The sequence below is a fragment of the Pelophylax lessonae genome (assembly GCF_965119305.1).
Source record: "Pelophylax lessonae genome assembly, chromosome: 1".
Taxonomy (NCBI): domain Eukaryota; kingdom Metazoa; phylum Chordata; class Amphibia; order Anura; family Ranidae; genus Pelophylax; species Pelophylax lessonae.
The window spans coordinates 37,358,031-37,376,122 of record NC_138768.1 but is presented as its reverse complement, the minus strand read 5'-3'; the positions used below and the strand labels follow the sequence as shown (position 1 = coordinate 37,376,122).

The window sequence follows — 18,092 nt, the reverse complement described above, 5'->3', positions numbered from 1 at the left end:
AGATGAGGTTTTACTAATGATTTGTACAGGGGCAAAATTATATCTCTCTCTCTCTGGAGTCCATGCCTCTGTTAATACAAGAAAGGACTTTGCTTGCTTTGGAAACAGCAGCTTGGCATTGCATGCTATTATTAAGCTTATAATCTACCAGAACACCCAGATCCTTCTCCACTATGGATTCCCCCAGTTCTACTCCCCGTAGTATGTATGATGCATGCATATCCCCCCCCCAGGTGCATAACTTTACATTTATCAACATTAAACCTCATTTGCCACATAGTTGCCCAATTAAACAGTGTGTTGAAGTCGGCTTGTAAGTTGGAGACATCCTGTAAGGAAGTTATTCCACTGCAAAGCTTGGTGTCATCTGCAAAGATAGAAATGGTACTTTTAATCCCAGACCCCAGTAAGGGTCCCAACACTGAACCTTGGGGTACACCACTCAAGGGTGTCAAACTGGTGGCCCTCCAGCTTTTGCAGAACTACAAATCCCATCATACCTCTGCCTGTGGGAGTCATGCTTGTAACTGTCAGCCTTGCAATGCCTCATGGGACTTGTAGTTCTGCAACAGCTGGAGGGCCACCAGTTTGACACCTGTGCGAGGGACCATATAGAGTAAGAATCATTAACCACTACTCCACCACTAATGTCTTGGTATGCTGATACCTTAAGATTTCCCATCACTGGAACTAAGGGGCCAAGCCCAACGTCTAAAAAACCACCCCACACCATAACCCCCCCTCCACCAAATGACAACTGCACAAAGCAAGGTCCATAAATACATGAGCAAGTTTGGGGTGGAGGAACTTGACTGGCCTGCACAGAGTCCTGACCTCAACCTGATAGAACACCTTTGGGATGGATTAACGTGGAGACTGCAAGCCAGGTCTTCTCCTCCAACATCACAGTGCCTGACCTCACAATGCGGTTCCCATAGTCACACTTCTAAACCTTGTGGACAGCCTTCCCAGAAGAGTTGAAGCTGTTATAGCTGCAAAGGGTGGGCCAACTCAATATTGAACCCTACAGACTAAGACTGGGATGCCATTAAAATTCATGTGCGTGTAAAGGCAGGCGTCCCAATACTTTTGATAATATTATATTATATTATATATATATATATATATATATATATATATATACACATAGAGAGTATATAGAATACATATAGAATATATATATATATATATACATAAGAAAAAACAAACTCAATCTCCTAGCAATGTTTTGTTTATATCCCATTACTCCCCTTAAAAGCTCCAGAAACCAACTTAATTTCTTCTTCTCCATTGACTTTTGAAGCTGGATTCTTGCCTAGGCATTTGTCCTCTGATGTGTTTTCCATTGAAATCAATGTAAATGTATTAAAATGTATGTGTCGCCATGTATTTTTAATTTGGGGGCTTTTTTTAAAAAAAAATGGCTGTGGGAATACTTCAACATTCACTCAGCTGTTGTGAATAGTCCCCCAATGCGTATTGCTTTTGATCGTTAGCTCCATCTAGTGGCCATAAAGTGGCATTTTTCTGATTGTGGTGTTTTCGGAAAATACTGCATTGTAGCCATTAGATGGAGCTGACAATCACACACATATTAGACACATTGTGGGAATCATTTGTGATGGTTGTACGTGTGCTGAGACGTTTTATAAATAGATCTCTCTGTATTGAACTTCAACCTGCATAATAATGTACATTGATTAGCTGCATTTATGTGCATCATGACACTCATTGGCGCATGTCTTAGCACATAGGTTCAGATGCGCTTGATGCATTTCTATTGATTTCAATAGAAAACGCAGCAAGCAAAAAGACAATTACCAATGCATTTTGCCGATTCTCATGTATTTCATTGAAATGTTAACTCATCACCAGTGGTTAAAGTGGTTGTAAACCTCTGAAATTAAAAATGAACAAAGCATAGTTTATATTTAGCTCAATCCAAAGCTCCTAGTGTGATTCCTCTCTGCTGTCTCATCCCTCTACTCAGGGCCATCTTACCGAATGGGCACGCTGGGCAGTTGCCCGGGGGCCCCACTTGCCTGGGGGGGCCCCACCTGCCCAGCGACCCAGCCAAGCATTAGTCCCGATTCCCTTGTGCATCCCCCCGCCGAACTTAGCAGGTGGCAAGTGCCTGTCGGCCCTGCACTGCTGTCAGGCCACTTGAGCCGTGGAGGGGGAGCCCACAACCGCAGGAATGCCTGTCCGCCTCCACGGGAACAGGCACACACAGGACAGTCGAGTCTGACACCCCTCTGTGTGTGTATGCACCGGACCCAGCCGCCGATCTTGGAAGCTGTCATTAGCCTGGCACTGCTGTACCAATAAATATCGCCTTATTGATCATTTGCATTTTTATTCTCATGGGAGATTGTGTAGGCGGGGCCCCAGTGCACTGCATTGGCCGGGGCCCTTTAATGCTCTTAAGATGGCACTGCCTCTACTATCTGCATGAGTCACTTCTGACAGTCTATGTGCCAACACCAAGCAATCCCGGGAGATGGCTCTGCCCCACCTGCAGCACACAGAAGGTGATTGACAGCCTCAACTGTGCATGTTTCCCTATGAGGCTGTGTAAAAAAAGGGAGTGTCCATTCCCTTCACTCAGGTCTCAGATTACACTCAGCTCCCTGCTTTATGCTGTGCAGTGTATGACTTCAGATCCCCACCCCCTTCCTTCTGGAGTTCAGAAATGCTGTGCATATTCTGGACTTTGTACAGATGTAGAGGAGAGAGGACGGCTGCACTTCAATGGGTATATATAATAGTTTACAACAATTTTAACTATATCTACAGCTCCACCTAGTGGCCACAATGTGGTATTTTCCCGATTCTTCACTCCCCTGCATTCGTATGGATATATGTAAGGGTTTTCAAGCACTTTAATTAAAATGCGCAGGAAGAAGGTGAGTTAGGAGTCACTTTCTGGAGGTTAGGTCTGCATTTTGCTAAAGAGCCCCCTGTATTTTGCAGTAGCCCTGCTAAAGATTCAGGCTAACCTGCTATTTAATTACATGGGTCAGGTTAGACATTTTTATTTTTGTACATATTGTCAGGGAAGCCTTATTATGATCATTTTGTGGTCATGTATGTATAGGTGACGGAGATTTTTTTGACATTTATCTGGTGGATCGGCGGCTCGTACAGTAATGATATGTGGCTGTTTAATGGGGTGCACTTCCTGGCGTAGGTTATCGATCTCCCGGCGAGGCCTCATCCCGCTGACTGGTGCTTCCTCTAAACAAACATTTCCAGGCTTCTTCTTAATCATTTTAATTACTCGGACTGTAGTTTCCACGACAGATATTTACTGATTCTTAGAAAGGTCACGGTGGCTGCCGATCGATACGTTTTAATTGCTATATCCATATCGTGTTCTCTAAATCACTGCATGCAAATGAGGCGCCGAAGAGAGGGGAGACGAGTGCGTAAAGATTATTAACAGTTTTGGCTGCAGCTAGCGGGATCTTCAGATAATCAGGAAGAGGTGAGATATAGGTGGAGAAAGAGATGGCAACTTTTTTTCTTTTATTTTTTTTCAACTTTTTTTTTTTTTTAAAGCTGACCTGTACCGGCTCCTCTGCTGGACGGAAATGGCTTATTCTGATTGCACTGCACACTGTGAGCTTCTCACAGTCAGGGCCGGGGCAAGGGTTGGGCAGGAAGGGCGGCTGCCCTGGGCACTGTGGTGTCAAGTGAGGTGTGAGATGAGGGGGGGGGGTGATTTGTGTTTAAAGAGGGATATGGGGAGCAGCAGGTGGTAATTATTGGAAGGAGGAGTATTAAGAGTGGTGATTTAGACCGCATTCACATTGATCCCACTTGTCAGGCGACTTGTCAGCCTGACAAGTCGCGGTCCGTCACACTCCCATAGTGTAGTACAGGAGCCGTTCTAATAGGAGCGACACAAGTCACTCCGACTTAGAAAAAGGGTCCTGTACTACTTCGGGACGACCTGGAGACGACTTGCATAGACATTAATTTTATGAAGTCAGTGCGAAACGCGCCGACGTCGCGCTGCACGCGACTTCACAGTTCGGAGCGACCTAGTGTGAACGGAGGCTTAGGGGAATTTGAGTTGGGAGGGAGGATGGGGGGATGAAGATGTGTACTAGGAGTAAACATTTTAGGGTTAGAGGATTTATGCTAGGAGGATTGATTTTTTATTTGGGGAGGCATTTGGGGGATGGGGGAGGCAAAGATTTGTGCTGGGAGGGGGAATTTCAGCATGGGGGTGGATTTCTATAGGGAAGGGAGTGGATTTATGCTTAGGGGTAGGCATGCAGATTAGTACTTAGTGTTTTTATGGGGGGGATTTTTGCTGACACATAATTCTCCTACATCTTGGGGGCGTGCAGCTTGGCATTTTCGCCCTGGGCTCTAGAAGTGCTGGTCCCAGCACTGCTCACAATGTGCATTAGAAGCTGCAGCAAATCAGATAGAGCCTGCCTCATTTCCTACCTGGATCTCACTGCAGAGGTCTGACCAGTGGCGGCTGGTGAATGAAAATTGGGGGGGGCGGCAAAACCAACGCCCCCCCAGCGGGCCAGCCAGCAATCAAATCTACCACCCCCTCCCAGGATGGACAGCGGGCTGCCCAGCTGGACAGCCAGCATCCTTACCTGCTCCTTCCCCGAGCGGCTGTGAGTCTCCTCCGGCTGTACGTCTCCTCCCTCTTCCTGGCCAATGGCCAGTAAAATTGCTTCTCTTTTCAGCCAATCAGGAAAGGAGTCTCACGACCGCTTCCTGATTGCCTGGGAGGAAAATCAGTGTGATAATAGCGAATATTCATTCGCTATTATCATACAACTGGGTGCACCCCGAGCCCACCCTTTTTTGAAGCCTATTAGAGCCTCTGGCTCTAATCACGTGCTTAAAAAAAAAAACCCATTGGAATCCATGCGTCTGGTGCCCTGCATGTAGATTAGAGGGCCGGACGCATGGATGGGGGGGTGGCGCCCCTGCGCCCCCAATGGACACAAAATGACACAACCCTGTTCTGAGCTAGAGATCTCCAAACAGCAGGAAGTGTAAGCCTAACCAAGTGCAGAGCTATATGTCTACGGGCAGGGCCGGACTGGGAATAAAATTCAGCCCTGGAAATAATTTCATACCAGCCCCATAGCATTATTACACCAGCCCAACAGCATAATTTTTAGTCATTATTTTCTTGCTCATAAAAGGATTTTATGCATTTTATGCATTTTAAAGCACATTTGAAGAGTGTATTATATATAGATAAGACAGATATGAAAGCTTTATATATATAAGAGAAAATTCTGGTTAAAAGTGTGGACATGGTATAGGAGATGTCAGAGGTTGTGCGGGCATGGTACAGGAGAAGATGTCAGAGGCTGCGGACATGGTACAGGAGATGCAGAGGCTGCAGGCATGGTACAGGAGATGCAGGGATGGGGGCATGCGACAGGAGATGCAGTGGCTGCAGAGATGGCACAGGAGATGCAGGGGCTGTTGGCATGGTGCAGGAGATGCAGGGGCTGCGGGTATGGTACAGGATATGCAGGGGGTGTGGGCATGGTACAGGAGATGCAGGGGCTGCAGGCCAGGTACAGGAGATGCAGAGGCTGCAGACATGGTACAGGAGGACATGCCAGAGGCTGTGGACATGGTACAATAGATGCAGGGTCTGCGGGCATGGTACAGGAGGTGCAGGGGCTGTGGGCATTGTACATGAGATGCAGAGGCTGCGGACATGGTACAGGAGATGCAGAGGCTGTGGGCATGGTACAGGAGATGTCAGAGGCTGCAGGCATGATACAGGAGATGCAGAGGCTGTGGGCATGGTACAGGAGATGCAGGGGCTGCAGGCATGACACAGGAGATGCAGGGGCTGTGGGCATGGTACAGGAGATGCAGAGGCTGCGGGCATAGTACAGGAGATTCAAAGGCTTCGGGCATTGTACATGAGATGCAGGGGCTGCGGGCATAGTACAGGAGATGCAAAGGCTGCGGGCATTTACAGGAGATGCAGGGTCTGTGGACATGGTACAGGAGATGTAGAGGCTGTGGGCATAGTACAGGAGATGTCAGAGGCTGTGGGCATGGTACAGGAGATGTCAGAGGCTGCAGGCATGATACAAGAGATGTCAGAGACTGCGGGCATGGTACAGGAGATGCAGGGGCTGCGGGCATGGTATCCACCCCAAACTCGCTCATCCATGTCTTTATGGACCTTGCTTTGTGCACTGGTCCAAATCATATGGTGGATGGGGGGATTATGGTGGGCTGCGAACATTGTACAGGAGATGCAGAGGCTGTGGGCATGGTACAGGAGATGTCAGAGACTTTGGGCATGGTACAGGAGATGCTGAGGCTGTAGACATGGTTCAGGAGATGCAGAGACTGCGGACATGGTACAGGAGATGTAAGAGGCTGCGGACATGGTACAGGAGATGCAGAGGCTGCTGACATGAAACAGGAGATGTCAGAGGCTGCGGGCATGGTACAGGAGATGCAGGGTCTGTGGACATGGTACAGGAGATGCAGGGTCTGTGGACATGGTACAGGAGATGTAGAGGCTGTGGGCATAGTACAGGAGATGTCAGAGGCTGTGGGCATGGTACAGGAGATGTCAGAGGCTGCAGGCATGATACAAGAGATGTCAGAGACTGCGGGCATGGTACAGGAGATGCAGGGGCTGCGGGCATGGTATCCACCCCAAACTCGCTCATCCATGTCTTTATGGACCTTGCTTTGTGCACTGGTCCAAATCATATGGTGGATGGGGGGATTATGGTGTGGGGTTGTTTTTCAGGGGTTGGGTTTGGCCCCTTAGTTCCAGTGAAGGGAACTCTTAAGGCGTCAGGACATTTTGGACAATTGTATGCTCCCTAGTTTCTGGGATCAGTTTAGCGTTGGACCCTTCCTGTCCTAACCTGACTGCGCACCAGTGCACAAAGCAAGGTCCATAAAGACATGGATGAGCGAGTTTGGGGTGGATGAACTTGACTGACCTGCACAGAGTCCTGACCTCAACCTGATAGAACACATTTGGGATGAATTATAGCGGAGACTGTGAGACAGGCCTTCTCGTCCACATCAGTGTTTGACCTCACAAATGTGCTTCTGGAAGAATGGTCAAACTTTCTCATAGACACACTCCTAAACCTTGCGGACAGCCTTCCCAGAAGAGTTGAAACTGTTATAGCTGCAAAGGGTGGGCCAGCTCAATATCGAACCCTATGGACTAAGACTGGGATGCCATTAAAGCTCATGTGTGTGTAAAGGCAGGCGTCCCAATACTTTTGGGAAACCTGCCTGGATGAGTTTGGGGTGGAGGAACTTGACTGGCCTGCACATAGTCCTGACCTCAACCCGATAGAACACTTTTGGGCCAGGACTTCTTGTCCAACATCAGTGCCTGACCTCACAAATGTGCTTCTGGAAGAATGGTCAGACATTCCCTATGGACTAAGACTGGGATGCCATTAAAATTCATATATATATATATATATACACATTTTTGTTTATTTATATATGTATATTTACAAATACATTAGATGTTATAAAAAAAATAAATAAATATACAAATATAACATATAAATAATATCATTTTATAATGATATTAATATAATGTTATTTTTACTTCACCATGCATGTATGATCATTATAGTAAATGCGGCAGTGACTGAGAAAGTTATTTTTAATGCAACTCTGAAATAGCAATGAATGCCACGAGTAGTAAAGTAACATAGGTATGTGACTTTGTACAATTATTGTTGAGTTTGGAAGTGATGGAATAGTAACCAGGTCTTGTATTTTTCTTTCATTTTCAGGGTGTGCGTTTGTCAAATACTCATCGCATGCGGAAGCACAGGCAGCCATTAACGCCCTACATGGGAGTCAGACGATGCCGGTGAGTAATGAACTGGGTTGGGTTGGGTTGGGTTGGGTTGTGGCGGTGCGTTTGACTGACTCACCAGTGTTCAGTCTGTGTTGTGCTAACATTCTTCTTGGCTGGTTGGTATAATACTGTATATGTAATGTATACAGTATATAAACACCGATCAGCCATAACATTATGACCGCCCACCTAATATTGAGTATGGCCCCCTTTTGCTAAAACAGCCCTGACCCTTTGAGGAGAGGCTAAACAGGGAGGTCTTGTTGTCCGAGGCCGTGGTGGAACGCAGGCCTCACTTGTGGACCGCACGGGATTTAGTAACATCAGGGGGTGGTAACGCATTTCGTTACGTGTGCATGTCAGACCGATACAAAGTGAAAGGTGCCTAGAGTTAAATAGAGAGAGGGGCTGGGGGGGGGGGGGGGTGATGAAATGATAATATTAAGCAGCAGATGGAGGGAGAGACACGGGGGCAATAATATGCTATGGGTCCAAGGATAAATACGTGCATCCCAATAAAAATTATTAGATGGCAATTAATTAAAAACAAATGATTATGTATAGATCATTATGGATACATTGTAATATTAATAATAACTTAACAAACACATAAAAAAACACATAAAAGTGGATAAAATGAGAATATATGTATACATCTATAGAATATATAACTTAATAGTTGTACTAAAAATCAGCCCAAGTCATAATAATCCAAGCACTGATCATATAAGATTACAGTAATTCTGATGTAACAGTTCATCATTATGACATATACACACAATTATTATACTAAATGTTATAAAACCAGGGGAAAAGATAGGGGGATGGTGAATATTTTTTGTAAAATATATATGTATGTATATATGCATATATTTACAGTATATAGAGGACACCTCTACAATGTGTAATTTACGCATGTAAATCTAAATTAATAGGAAAAACCTAAAAAGGATAATATATAGAAATATTAATCAACACATGGTCACATATAAACACTAATAAAAGGGGGAGCCTGAGCATGAGCTCAAGATAAGGGGATGTTGAATATTTTATAATATACAGTATATATATATATATATATATGTATATGTATGTATATATATATATTTATATGTATATGTATATGTATATGTATATATATATATATATATATATATATATATATATATATATATATATATATATATAATATATATATATATATATATATATATATATATATATATATAATATATTTATATACATATATTTTTACAACAAAAGAGGACACCTCTACTCCTCCGTACAATATATGCATGTAAATCTAAATTAATAGGAAAAATCTCAAAAGGATAATAAATAGGAATATTAATCAACAGATGGTCACATATAAACACTAATAAAAGGGGGAGCCTGAGCATGAGCTCAGTGAATCATGTGGTACCCGAAGTTCAAGATGATAAGGCTATCCAATAGTATATATATATATATTACAGTTGTAACTAATCAAACTTACTGTGGATGTCTATGGGCTTGGAGACCATCGACAAGCCTGTTTATGACTATAAGATGGGATCTGGTTTTTGTTGTTAACAGAAGCGCCCTATGTTCCATGTACATACAAAAAAAAAAAATGATCATCCGTTCAGTCAAAATATTACAACGGAACCTCTGCAAATAACATTTTCCCATCATGGCCTCATCCATAGTGACCTCAATGACAAATAGCAGTTGTGATTTGCTGCTTAGAGAAACACAGAGGCACAATATTATCTATCTGTGATATCTAATTGGCTGAGCTATGTTAGAATGAGGCGGATTAGTGAGGCTAAATTGTTGGCTTCAAGAAATAATTTTATCAGAGTTGATTAGAAAGAACTCATTTTCTCCAAGACTTTTTTTTCCCCTAATTTTCATCAAAACTTGTTTTTCTTTAGTAAAGTTTTTATTTATTTTTTTCTCCTTTTTTATGACCACTTTAGCATTTTGTATATTGTTCTTCATAGTGTTTTTAGTATTTCTGTACTTTGAGGCTGTAAGGAATGTTTTACGGCTTTCTGTTGTGTCGTACGATGGTGTAGCTGCTTTGTACTGTACATGGGTGAGGAAATTTACACTACAAACTGTGGATGTCTGCTGTTATGGGTTCCAGAGCTATTTTATGGAGAGCAGTCTCATGGCGGTGACGGATCTCTAAAACTAGACTGGCAAGGTATGCAGGACATACTAGAGGTGTAATAGTAGCACACCATTTAGGCAATAATATACTTTGCTGCTGTCCATAATTATATCACTTTTCTTTGTCCATGATCCTATTATTTCTTTGCAGTGTGATGCTGTCCATGGTGCTGTAACTGGTCTGCATTGTGCTGCTGTCCATGGTGCTGTAACTGGTCTGCATTGTGCTGCTGTCCATGGTGCTGTAGCAGACCTATATTGCTGTCAATGAACTTGAATTTGGTTTACCAATTGTCCCAGGTACTGTAACTGGCCTGGGTTGCATTGCTGTTCATGATGCTATAACTGGTCTGTACTTTAGATGCCCATGGGGCTGTAACCAGCTTGTACTGTGCTGCTGTCTACGATAATGTATCTAGCCTGCACTGTACTGCTGTCTGTGATAATGTAACTCAGCCCTCAAAAATTCCACTCGCCTGCTCGCATTTTGCGAGCGGAATTATGAGGATGGCGAGTTAGGGCTGTGCTGTAGTCCCGTGTATTGGGAATGTACTAGTAGTGCCTGTGCCTGCCCCTGCTGCCGTTCACAGCGCAGCCTGCAATTACATTCTTCTTCAGAAAAGGGTGGACCCGGGGCGCAGAGCAGTGCGCCCTGAGCCCACCCATTGTGTGACAATAGCGAATGAATATTCGCTATTGTCACAGGGATCCTCCTCCTGATCCTCCTACTGGCCAATCAGGAGGCAGGTGCAAGACCATTTTCTGATTGGCCGAAAGGCGAACAATTGCAATTGGCCAAGGAGGAGGAGGAGGACTCGGGAAACACGGAGGACGCGTAGGATTGATAAGAAGCCGCCCGCTGCATCAGGTAAGTGCACGCTGGTCTCTCTGCACGCTGTGGGCACTCTACATTGAAAGGGGGCATGCTGTGGGCGCTCTGCAATGAAAGGGGGCACGCTGTGGGTGCTCTGCAATGAAAGGGGGCACGCTGTGGGCGCTCTTCATTGTAAGGGGGCATTTGTAACTTAATTCTGAATAAAACATTTAACAGTGTAATTTTATGAGATATTTTATGAGGGCGTGTTTAGGGGAGGAGCAGGGTAGGGTTTGGGTGGGGCAACAAGTGGCGAGTAACTCTTAAGGCCTGGCTAGAAGCTCATGACAATTTTGAGCCCTGTATCTAACCTGCACTGTGCTGCTGTCCATGGTAATGTATCTAACCTGCACTGTGCTACTGTCCATGATGCAATATCTAGTCTGACTGTGCTGCTGTCCAAGGGAATGTATCTGGTCCTTGCTGTGCTGCTGTTAATGGTGATCTATCTAGCCTACAAAATACTGCTGTCTATGGTGCTGTAACTGCTTTGTGTTATATACTGTAGCTATCCATTGTGCTGTAGCTGGTCTGCACTCTGTAGATATCCATGGTGCTGTAACTGACCTATAAGGTGATGCTGTCCATGGTGCTCAGTGGTTGCCAACCAGTGGTCCATGGTCCACGAGAAAATGTTGGTGGTCCCCAGGAGTTCTGCTGCAAATCAACATTGTGGAGGATGTATAACACCCAATGTTGTTTCCAGTGTTGTTCTCAATGCGCACTGACAGTTAATACTGCCAGCTCGCATTGATACCCAATGCCTCTTCTGTAATTCTGGCTCCTGTGAACTCAGAGGGAGGTTCCTGGGAGTAGTGCAGAGAGTGGGAGGTGAAGAAGGAGGGAACTTCCAGGGGCAGCATTGATCACAGACTGGGGGAGTGAGCACGGAAGTAAGATCCAAAGATGAGTCTGTGTAAGGCAGCAGTACGATGCAGAATGGGTGGGGTAGGCAGAGAGCCCAAGCATTTTGTTTATAAGGCAGCAGCGTGATCCGGGGGGCAGAAATCCAGAGCATTGTGTGTGTAAGGCCACATTAGTGCTCCGTGGCAAATTGTGAATTTACTGGTCCCTGAGGTCCAAAAGGTTGCCGACCACTGCTATAGCTGCTCTGCACTTTGTAGATATCCATGGTGCTGTAACTGGTCTGTGTTGCTGTAACTGGTCTGTGTTGCATTGTTGTCCACAGTACTGTAACTGGTCTGTGTTGCATTGCTGTCCATGGTGCTGTAACTGGTCTGTGTTGCTGTAACTGATCTGTGTTGCATTGCTGTCTATGGTGCTGTAACTGGTCTGTGTTGCTGTAACTGGTCTTTGTTGTATTGCTGTCCATGGTGCTGTAACTGGTCTGCGTTGCTGTAACTGGTCTGTGTTGCATTGCTGTCTACGGTGCTGTAACTGACCTATACTGTGCTGCTGTCCATGGTGCTGTAACTGGTCTACGTTGCTGTAACTGGTCTGTGTTGCATTGCTGTCCATGGTGCTGTAACTGGTCTGTGTTGCATTGCTGTCCATGTTTCGGTTACACACTTGCACGGTGCCATCCATGTTTCTGTAACTGGCCTGCACTTTGCTGTTGTCTGTGTTTCTGTAATTGGCCTTCACTGTGCTGCTGTTTTCGGTGCTGTAGTTGGTCTGTTCTGTGCTGCTATCTATGGTGCCGTAATTGGTTGGTTCTATGTTGTTCTCCATGGGGCTGTAATTGGCCTGCATTGTGCTGCTCTCCATAAATCTGTAACTGGCCTGCATTGTACTACTTTCTCTTGTGCTGCAGCTGTCCTGCACTGTGCTGTTTTCCATTGTCTGGTAACTGGTCTGTTCTGTGCTGATCTTTGGTGCTGTAATTGGTTGGCTGTGTGCCTTTGTCCATTGTGCTGTGACTGGCCTGCATTTTGCTGCTGCCCATGGTGCTGTATCTGGTCTCTATTGTTCTGCTTTCCATTATGCTGGTACAGCTTCATATTGTGCTACTTCCCATGGAGCTGTAAGTAGTCTGTATAGGGTTGCTCTTTGTTATGCTGTTACTGCTCTGTACTGTACATTCATCTGTTGTAAATACCCTGAACCAGTAGATACTTGAAGGACAATTCTTGTGACTGGACTGTAGATGAGGAAAGGTTACAGTCTATATATTATATATATATATATATATATCCATGTTATCCTCCCAACTAGATTTTTAGTACATAGGTCTTCTACTGACACAGAGAGATGCCATGCTACACTACATTTACTGGGCAGCACAGCAGTTAACATTTATGCCTTAAGTGTGGTTATGAGTAAGCGATTATCTATACCGTGAAACGCGTCAACCTGGCATGTCTCTCAATGCACTGTCTGTATGGATTAGTTTATGAGGAATAAAAGACATCTTTGATTTCATATTTTTCCGAGTGCGGTCCAACTTTCTCCATTTGTGCTAGTTCTGGATGGCGGATCTGACCAGCACCGGTCTACTTAGCCTCACCTGAGTGGCTTTCCTTTACCACTCTTATACTTTGGTTTCCTCCCACACTCTAAAGACATGCTGGTAGTTTTTTTTTATCTCAAATAAGTTTTTATTAAGAACAAAAACATGAAACAACATTTACATGTTCCAGAGAAATCACAACATACATGACCATAAGGCAATTCCATATTCCAACACTGTCATATTGATAGAACTATTTCTCCAACAATGTATCCTGGATCTCTAATGGAAACTCAATTCAATATAACAGAACCGAAGTACACAAGGTCAGAGATATTTCACTGAAGAAGAACTATCCAAGATTAAATCAACCGGGGATAACCCTGGTGTTGAAAGATGTATTTTTCAAGGAATAGTGTGTCACCCATTTGGCAATCCAATCCTTCCATGAGGGTGGATCAGCCAATTTCCAATGTCTATTTACGGGCCTGAAAGAAGGTTCTGGCTATCACTTGTTTAGAAGATCGTCCAAGACACCCAAAGTCAAGGTTTGGGATCAGCATGAATATTAACCTGGAATACCCTGTTAAGGGTATCAAGGACTTTAGTTACCTCCAGTAAAGATGCATTTTAGGGCATCTCCAAAGGAGGTGAATTAAATCACCATGGTCTCTAGAATATCTGGTATACATAGGGACCTCGCTCATCACCATTCTAAATAACCTTGCAGGTGTAAGGTGGACCCAAAGGAGGATGTAGAGCTGCAAAAGCTGCTGTGTAAGGTTGAGGAAACAGATTTGCACTGCTTGCAAGGCCTCCTCCCACTGCTCCTCCTCACATGCCCCCACATCTGCCCTCCGCTTTCAAAGGGAAGTCCTTTAAAAAGATAATCAACAACATATAATAGCACCCCGGATATAAACCCCTTTTAGACATCCACCTCTGACATGTAATTGAATATAAAAGCGGGTGAAGGTTCCCAAATTTTAACTCTGGGCTGTGCCCAACATGTTGAAGGTAGTAGAAGTGCATGGATTGTGGGAGACGAACCTTAGCTTGCAAAATAGGAAAGGAACACCGTTTACTGTTGTCAAAGATGTGGGACAGGTGAGTAATGCCATACTGCTTCTATTTGACCCCATACTGTGAAGACCTCAACTCAGGGTAGTGTCCATTTCCCGATATTGGGCTGAATCTAGTAAAACCAGTAACATCCTGCACCTGCCTCGCCTTATTCCATACCTTTTGCATAAGTGCATATGTGGAAAAAAAGCCTATTAGAATTCATGCTGGTAGCTTAAATGCCTCTTGTCTAAATTGGCCTTAGTATTTGTTTCCAAAGTGTTATGGGGTGGGGTTGAGTACATGGAGAAGACTTGGAGGGCAATTTTGTAAAATAAATAAATAAAACTTGGCAAGAAAAACTTATGGGAAAATTATCTCAATAGTATCAGACCTGTTGCCCAGAGAAAAGTCCCATAGAGTCAGATACAACTATAAAAATATATCAAACACACTTCATTCATGGCTGTTCCAAAGTAGATAAGATTCAATAAGATGCCCAAAGACACACCATGAAGACATTGGACATACTAAGCTATTCCCCATTTTTCCTGAGAATCTATAGTGGGTATGAACACCATGAAATACATCTGAGGAGTTTGTGAACAGCTTTCCAACCAACAAGAGGCCCATACATGACTCTTCATGCTGGCAGCTTAATTGCCTCTTGTCTAAATTGGCCTTAGTATTTGTGTCCAAAGTGTTATGGGGTGGTGTTGAGTACATGGGGAAGATTTGGAGGCCAATTTTGTAAAATTAATAAATAAAACTTGGTAGAAAAAGCTTATGGGAAAAGGATCTCAATGGTATCAGACCTGTTGCCCAGAGAAAAGTCCCATAGAGTCAGATACAACAATAAAAAAATATTGAACACACTTCATTCATGGCTGTTCCAAAGTAGAGCTGCTTATATAAGATAACCAAAGACACACCATAAAGACATTGGACTTCTTCATACAAACCGCAGGGTTTGCTCTTGGATACGGAATTGGCTAAAATGGCGTGTCCAAAGGGTGGTAACGAACAGCGCATACTCAGACTGATCTGAGGTAGTAAGCGGGGTGCCCCAGGGCTCAGTCCTGGGACCAACCTTGTTCAATTTATTCATAAACAGCATTGAGGACGGGGTCAGTAGTTCGATATCAGTTTTTGCAGATGACACAAAATTGGGCAGGGCAATAACTGCACAGCATGAAGCAGATATCCTACAGAAGGACCTAGACAAAATAACGGAGTGGGCAACGACATGGCAAATGAAGTTTAATATGGAGAAGTGTAAGGTTTTGCACTTGGGGACTAAGAACATAAAAGCCGAATACTCTTTAGGGGGGGAACCTTTGGGGGAATCAAAAATGGAGAAAGATCGGGGAGTCTTGGTAGAGGATAGACTAAGCAACAGCATGCAATGTCAAGCGGCAGCTGCCAAAGCCAGCAGAATATTAGCATGCATAAAGAAAGGGATGTATTCCAGAGATAAGACTATAATCCTTCCACTTTATAAAACTCTGGTCCGACCACATCTGGAGTATTCTGTCCAGTTCTGGTCGCCAGTCCTCAGGAGGGATGTGTTGCAGCTGGAGAGAGTCCAGAGAAGGGCAACTAAACTGATTAGGGGATTGGAGGACCTTAATTATGAAGAGCGTCTGCAATCGCTCGATTTATTCTCCCTGGAGAAGAGACGACTGAGAGGGGACATGATAGCAATTTATAAATATCTCAATGGTGATCTCGGCATAGAAAAAAAGCTATTCATTCGTAGGAAGTGCATGAGGACTCGAGGGCAAACAATGTGATTAGAGGAGAAGCGTTTTAACCTCAGGCAACGTTGGGGGTTCTTTACTGTTAGAGCTACAAGATTGTGGAATTCTCTACCACAAGAGGTGGTTTCTGCGGGAAGTATGGTGGCTTTCAAAAGACTCTTAGACGTACATCTCAAGGATCAGAACATTCAGGGCTATGTGAGATGATTATGGCCACACACATCTACACAGGTTGAACTGGATGGACTATTGTCTTTATTCAACCTCACCTACTATGTAACTATGTAACTATGTAACTATGTAAGCTATTCCCCATTTTTCCCTGAGAATCTATAGTAGGTATGAACACCATGAAATTCATCTGAAGAGTTTGTTAACAGTTTTCCAACCAACAAGAGACCCATACATGACTCTTTAACCCTCAGCTCTTTGAGTCCCATGTATACGGCACATACCCTTCTTATAGAAAGACCTCACTAGAACTGTAAGAAGCAACTGGTTTCATTGTATATTCCACCTAAATCCTTTCTCATCTTCCACATATCCACAATTTTTTTTAAGCTTCCCAAACAAGGGAACGTATTATCCGAAATCCACCCAACTCTAGCCGGCATAGTTGGTTCCTTCGGTTGTGTATTTGGCATGAAAAATAACATCTCCCTCGCTGGAAGAGGGTTGTTTTTTTTGTGTGATGTTGTGCTATATTATTTTAATAAAGCGAGTATGTGGTTTGCTTGGCACCTCACTGCTTCCTGTGCGGCTAATCCCCGCTGTTTCTAGATATACTTCTGGTGGCGTGGTGTGTTGTCATGGCAACTGGCATTCAGGCATTCTTTCCAAGGTGCAGGACGGCTAGAGGGACCGCGCCGCTTCAGTAAACATTTGTGCATGTCGGAACATCTTATCAGATCTATCTCTCCAAAGATGCTTCTTTATTTTAACTCCTTGGCTGACCAATGCGCCGACGTCCGCCGCGGTGCTGGGTACCAAGTTTTTTTCCTTTATTGGAAACTTCGGAGCTTACCTCTAGGTAATATCATTTTAGGACATCAGTATTCCTGTCAGGTCTCCGGTTTGCTTGTCTCCACAGCAAGCTCCTATATCTCTGAGGCTGTCAAGATTATGACTGCTCTGTGCTATCTTCTTTACACAACATATGTTTCCTCCTAGTCTCTAATACAAAGCTTTCTTTAATGAGAGCTTTTTCATCCACCTTTTTATGACAACGCGGGGTCCCTGCAGCACTCTGATTTAATTTGCTGCACAAAGACTCATGGCTACCGAGCGAGCCGTAGACTTCCATTGTTAAATACTTAGGTGGAGGTGCTGGGAGGACCTCCATGGAGTCCTGTTGAAGTCACTTTGGTTGCATTAACGCTTACCATACATGTAAAGAATTAGTTGTTCAATATCACGATTGTTTTAAGAAATAAATTTGTATCTTCCAGGTGTCGGTTGCACTGGATGATCTTTTTCATCAAAAGACGGTAAAAAAAAATCACATGATACAGTAAAACCTTGGATTGCGAGCATAATTCGTTCCGGAAACATGCTTGTAATTCAAAGCACTCTTATATGAAAGCAAATTTCCACATAGGAAATAATGGAAACTCAGATGATTGGTTCCACAACTATTTATTCATAAGTCCTTCAGTTTATAGTCCATATAAAAAAATTATAGCAATGTGACTTCAAGGCAACTTCCAGAAATGCTTGGGTAATCTTCCTGTAATGTCGGATCCAAATCACATCAATTAACTACGTCCCGCCTACCGTTAAATGACAGCGGAGTGGTGCGGCTCTCGTTCCGGGATGACGTCATATGACGGTGTTCTTTACCCATGTGACCGGCTGTGTCCAATCACAGCCAATCACATGTAAACAAGGAGGTGCGATTTATCAGCTTTTCCTCTCTCACACTGACAGAGTGTGAGGGGAGGAGATGTGATAATCAGCATCTCCTCA

General features: G+C 44.1%; 1 protein-coding gene across 14 annotated transcripts in view; it reads left to right on the top strand.

Moving 5' to 3' along the window:
- The window catches only part of CELF4 (CUGBP Elav-like family member 4), a 1,612,756-nt gene that overhangs the window by 1,346,617 nt on the left and 248,047 nt on the right, over nt 1-18,092 (top strand). For all 14 annotated transcript variants that reach the window (XM_082261568.1, XM_082261569.1, XM_082261567.1 and 11 more), the window contains one exon: nt 7,797-7,876. In XM_082261568.1, the coding sequence (XP_082117694.1) occupies nt 7,797-7,876 (80 nt within the window). The remainder of the gene's footprint in view (nt 1-7,796; nt 7,877-18,092) is intronic.